Consider the following 5,810-nt stretch of genomic DNA (forward strand, 5'->3'; position numbering starts at 1 on the left):
ACACGGAGGTTCTTCACACATAGTCGTGTCAAGTATTTCGGGAGCCGCATCTGTAGCCGTTGGCTTCGCCGTCCTCTTCTGCGGGGTTGGCGGGGATGGTGTCGCAGAAGAGACCGCCGCTGGAGGTTGAGCTGCCAGTTTTGGTCTAACAACACCCCCCCCCCCACACACACACACACACACCACCCCCACCCCCCACCCCCACCCCCACCCCCGGTGCACATTTCCTCTTCCTAGTCCTCCTCTTCCTACTCAGTTGTACCGAGTCGTTGTACACCAAAGTTATGGTCGCCCGTAACCCGGCCTACGCGATTCGATACTCAACCAACACTCCGTAAGTTGCTATAAGTCCCCCACCTGGGGAGTAACGCGAGAGCAACTGACGAGACGTCCAACTTCATCATTGAATATGAATTGCATGGTGATTTACCCTTTTTCTAACAAAGTTGTGGCCGTTTAACTTATGAGATAAGAAATTTTGTTTTCTGTATGGGTTTTTGTCACAATGCTGAAATTTTGTTGTGCGCCGTAAGGGGCATTACTTTAGCAGTTCTCTCAGAGTGCTTGTTACTTTATATAAAATGCGGATACTGTCTTGTGCATGGAAGATCCGACTATGTGTATGTGTATTACCATGTTTATATTTTCACGTTTTCGTTTTCGTTTTGGTTTTGGACTTTCCCATCAATGTATCTTAAGTATGAAGAGTAATAGGAAAACAAGAAGACAAAGAAATAAAATCAGCATGTTGATTTCTGTCCAGATATGATTTCCTTGTTAAAGATTTGTCAAATTTAGTTACTTTTTGTAGATAACCTTTCCATTTGGTGCTGACTTTGTTGTTACGGCAATCAGTAATTCTGTTTGACTTCCAGGCGTACCTGACCCAAGCTCTGAAGTTCAAGCACGCTAATGTTGGACTGTATGGCATAGGAGTACAATGTCATTTCTCCAAGGAAACCACTCCAGACCCAGTAATGATCAAGGTAAGGATGACGCATAGAACACTAGCCTTCTGTTAAACGAGACACTCACCTAACACGAGACAATCCAAACATTGCCAGATAATTTCCTGATAATTTAATATCCATTTCTACAGACGCGGCAGGATGTAACTCAGTGGTAAATAAACAGACTCAAAGGGATTGATCTTCCGATCGATCATCCTCAGTTCACGTATCATTTCCTGTTACAATTGATGCTCCATAACTTGGTTTCTCATAGTTATTGGGTGTGCTATCATGTCCATAGGAAAGTTCAGTAAAGATCTCTTGACGCTAATTTCATATAATAGCCTATTCGGCAGCTACAGGTTTTGTCTCTAACCCTGGATAAAAATTAACATATTTATGAATATTGTCAAGAACTATTTCATCCATAAGCAATCGTTTGATTTTTATTTAATACTGAAAAATACAGTGAAAGACCGCTATTAAGATCACCCATTGGACTTGATAAATATGGTCTTATTAGTGGAGTGGTCTTATTAGCGGGTTACTATCTGTTTAAGTTGATTTCAAATTATATGCAAGTTTAACACAAGAAATAGATTGCAAATATCATTTATTTGAATTATTTACAGTGAGCATTACAATAGAATTAAGAACTAATGTCAATATGAATTTATGAATACTGGATATTAGTCGAATTATATGCAAAATGTGTTTATTGTTGAATTTGACATTTCTAATAACGATGTTGCGTATAAAAGTTTATTGAATTAGTGATAGTACGACTACAACATTCATGTTTTGTTTTCAGCGTTTTGACACAACTCGCTCAAAATAAACAATCTCATTTTGTTAATGTCGCCTCTCCAAAATAACACTTGTTTTGTTACCTATGGGATCAGTCGGTCACCTTGACAGAGCGATATTGCAATTAACAACTGGATCCGCCCTGTCTCGTTGGGATGACGGTGAATGTGTATCTTCAACTAAACGAGAATATACACATATACAGGCAACTTCAGAGTAATCAACGTTCTGGGATGGGCATTAAAAGCAATTGCAGTGGTGCTCTTCTTAACAGTTACATAATTTGTATAGTCAGTGTGTTTCTTTATAAATTTATTTAAATAGCATGTCACTGTAATCGGAATGTGTGCAGGATTGTGGGTCACTTGACTGACTGCGGTATGAAAACAACCAATCAGCGTGTTACATATCTCATTAATATTAACTAGGTGACAATGTTTTCTGGAAAATAAATGTACCGATATCCGTTTTATGTTCCACAGAGTAAATTAAAATGATTACTCTTGGGCTGTATTACCTGTCAAGAATAAAGAAATCATTAGATGCGTGACTTTTCAACACTTGTGTAAACGAAAATGCAGAAATTTTGCTATCATAAGATGGTCACTTCGACGTGGTGGAAATGCACTAAAAACGACCATTGGGACTGACTTTAGTGGCCGTAGTCCGCAAAAACGGGGTGGTCTTAATACCGGGATAGTTTTACCTATAAAATGATATGGAAATATTCCGGTCATAATAGCGGAGTGGGCTTAATACCGGGGTGGTCGTTAGATGGGGTTTCACTGTATGTTTCACTTTAATAGTTTTGTTTTTGTCTTACCGTTCACTGCTTTCTTGTTCAGAAACATCTTGATACACTCGCCCAGGCCGGTCTCCCCATCTGGGTGACAGAGTTGGACGTTCACTTCCAGGACGAGCACAAACGAGCAGATGCCTATGAAACTGCCTTAAGAGTATTCTATGGTCATCCTGCTGTTGAAGGAATCATGTTCTGGGGGTTCTGGAGTCAGCACCATTGGCGTAAAGACGCAGGTTCACTTGTTAGCGGACACGAATTCAGAGTAAGTTGAAACAAAAACAGATTTTTCTTGAAAGTGCACCATTTAGATAAAACCCCACGTCACTCATATTAAAAAAAAACAATAAGCTTTCTTCCTTTTTTTTTTTTTTTTTTTCTTCTTTTTTTACCGGCCTCGGTGGCGTCGTGGTTAGGCCATCGGTCTACAGGCTGGTAAGTACTGAGTTCGGATCCCAGTCGAGGCATGGGATTTTTAATCCAGATACTGACTCCAAACCCTGAGTGATGCTCCGCAAGGCTCAATGGGTAGGTGTAAACCACTTGCATCGACCAGTGATCCATAACTGGTTCAACAAAGGCCATGGTTTGTGCTATCCTGCCTGTGGGAAGCGCAAATAAAAGATCCCTTGCTGCATGTCGTAAAAGAGTAGCATATGGGCGAAAGCGGGTTTCCTCTAAAAACAAACAGTGTCAGAATGACCATATGTTTGACGTCCAATAGCCGATGATAAGATAAAAAAAATCAATGTGCTCTAGTGGCGTCGTTAAATAAAACAAACTTTACTCCTTTTTTCTACTTTTTATTCATTCAACACGAATGTAACAATACAACTGTCTCTACTTTCATCGCACACAGTGTCCAATTCCCCTCAGTGTTTCGGGAACTTTTATTTCCTGGCAATTTAAGCTACAGCATAAAAACACGTTTTGACTAGAGATTTAAACTCAGATTTGATCAGGTTTAACATTGTATGTACCTGAGAATCAGTCGTCACGCCACCCTTACAGCTGAACGCCGTGCGGTGAGAGCACTCCCGTCTCATAGTCATCTTGGCATACTTCCTGGTGTACATGTAACCCTCGTGTATTAGCTTCAACCACCCTCGTGGTTAGTAATGATATCCATCTTATAGGTATATTGTTTATTGTAATTACTATTCCAGTTTTCTGGTACCTTTATACGCATATTGTGATGTAACTAGCAATAAAGGGAAGCCATCTACTACTGATCGTACATTTGCAGTGTGTCGTTAGTGGATTCATTAGCAATCACCACAACCAAAATTTCAGTTAAAACACATTCCTATAAAGTGCAATTAGAAATATTTCAGAGGGGGGAGTTTTGTGCAAAATTCCGATTTGATATGCAGATCAAATTGTGATGTAACTAGCCATTAAAGGAAGCCATCTACTTCGGAACATACCTTTGCAATGTGTCATTAGAGGATTCTTTAGAAATAAACACAACCAAAATTTCTATTACAAACTATTCCTTTGAAGTGCACTTCAGAGTGGGGTTTTGTTCACAATTCTGATTAAAGAGTGGGCTTTTGTCCAAGTGGGGTTTTGTCTTGTGGGGTTTTGTCAAGTGGGGTTTTGTCCGAGTGAGGTTTTGTCAAGTGGGGTTTGTCAAGTGGTGTTTTGTCAAAGTGGGGTTTTGTCCGAGTGGGGTTTTGTCTTGTGGGATTTGTCCGAGTTGTGTTTTTGTCAAGTGGGGTTTTGTCAAGTGGTGTCCGTCCGAGTGAGGTTTTGTCAAGTGGTGTTTTGTCTTGTAGTGTTTTGTCAAGTGGGGTTTTGTCAAGTGTTTTGTCAAGTGGTGGTTTTGTCGAGTGTGGTTTTGTCGAGTGGGGTTTTGTCAAGTGAGGTTTTGTCAAGTGAGGTTTTGTCAAGTGGGGTTTTCAAGTGGTGTCCGAGTGACAAGTGGTTTTGTCGAGTGGGGTTTTGTCCAAGTAGAGTTTTTGTCAAGTGTTGGTCTTTTGTCCAGGATTTTTGTCAGTTGTCAGTGGTACATTCAAGTCCGAGTGGGGTTTTGTTCAGGAATGTGTGTTTCTCCGAGTGGGGTTTTGTCTTGTGGGGTTTTTGTTCAGTTTTTGTCAACTGAGTTTTGTCAACTGTAAAGCGTTCGAAGTGGGCTTTGAATAGCTTGGAATGTTTTAGTTCAGTGGTGCGTTTTTGTTTTGTTGTTGTTGTTTTTTTTTTTTTTGTTTTTTTATCCTAACCAGAATTACTCGACTGGATTATCATAGATGTGTGCTAGCACAAGTCACGATTACCTGTGATTGATACACAACAGATGCTAATTACAAATTGCCCTGAGATGTAGTTAAATATTCGTGTTCTGGGTGATTGGTGGTCCCGTTCCATGCTTGGTTAAGACATATTTGCAAACAATAATTATTTCTCGAGTAAATATATAACAGTGCATACTACTCAAATCAAATCATTATTAAAATGTTGAATTAATTTTTTTCTCTCCTCTTTTAGTGAAAGCAAAACATAACTGTATTATTTAGTGTTGTCCAATACAAAACAGAATGGGCTATTTTTGCAGCTCAACGCCGCTGGTCAGAGAGTGCTGCATCTGCTTGAGAAGGAGTGGATGACTCACGAGAGACACTCTCTGTCTCAGTCTGGAAAACACTTCACAGTGCACGGCTTCCACGGGCACTACGAGGTGCACGTCACGTACAGGGGACACGAAGTCACCGACCAGAGACAGACGTTCACTCTCGGCAAATCTCCACACACCATCAACCTGCACGTCTCGCATTAGTTATATTATTATCAAATAAAAACACTTGTATGTATTGAACATCTTCGTCTTATTGCTGTGTGTTTAAAAGTATTTCTAAGATGCGACCTATTGCACATATCAAGTTTTATACATGCTATTTTATATACGAGATGATGATTATTATAATATAATCAATAATCTATAACTTTGTTATTTCATCAGGAGTTTTTTATTGAATTATTTTCAACTATTAATCAATTTATTCCATGAAAACAATAATAAAATACTTTCAGTGGAGAGATACTGTGATAATGTAGTCACTCACAGTCATATAAACATACAGAGAGACACACACACACCTCCCAAATACATGCACACGCACATGCTCACACACACGCACAGCCATTTCACTCAGACCTCCACAGCCGATTTAACTCGTAGTGATAGAATGATATATTTTGGTACTCCGGTAAGTCTTCAGCAGCAACTATAGTCTTCTTTGGAACAACGATTTCTT

The 5,810-nt window shown here is 39.6% G+C and overlaps 1 protein-coding gene across 1 annotated transcript; it reads left to right on the forward strand.

The window, feature by feature from the left end:
- The first annotated feature begins 887 nt into the window (after positions 1 to 887).
- Positions 888 to 5,360, forward strand: LOC121371039 (anti-sigma-I factor RsgI6-like). The gene is made up of 3 exons (XM_041496657.1): positions 888 to 986; positions 2,603 to 2,821; positions 5,111 to 5,360. Exons 1-3 carry the CDS (start codon positions 978 to 980, stop codon positions 5,330 to 5,332), a joined length of 450 nt encoding a protein of 149 aa, XP_041352591.1. The 5' UTR covers positions 888 to 977; the 3' UTR covers positions 5,333 to 5,360.
- The last annotated feature ends 450 nt before the right edge of the window (positions 5,361 to 5,810 follow it).

This window comes from Gigantopelta aegis, chromosome 4 (assembly GCF_016097555.1).
Source record: "Gigantopelta aegis isolate Gae_Host chromosome 4, Gae_host_genome, whole genome shotgun sequence".
Lineage (NCBI taxonomy): Eukaryota > Metazoa > Mollusca > Gastropoda > Neomphalida > Peltospiridae > Gigantopelta > Gigantopelta aegis.

Bases quoted from the DNA above. Each gene is read 5' to 3' on its own strand.
- LOC121371039 (XM_041496657.1), top strand. The intron at 2,822-5,110 runs GTAAGTTGAAAC...CTATTTTTGCAG, and splicing joins TTAGCGGACACGAATTCAGA to CTCAACGCCGCTGGTCAGAG.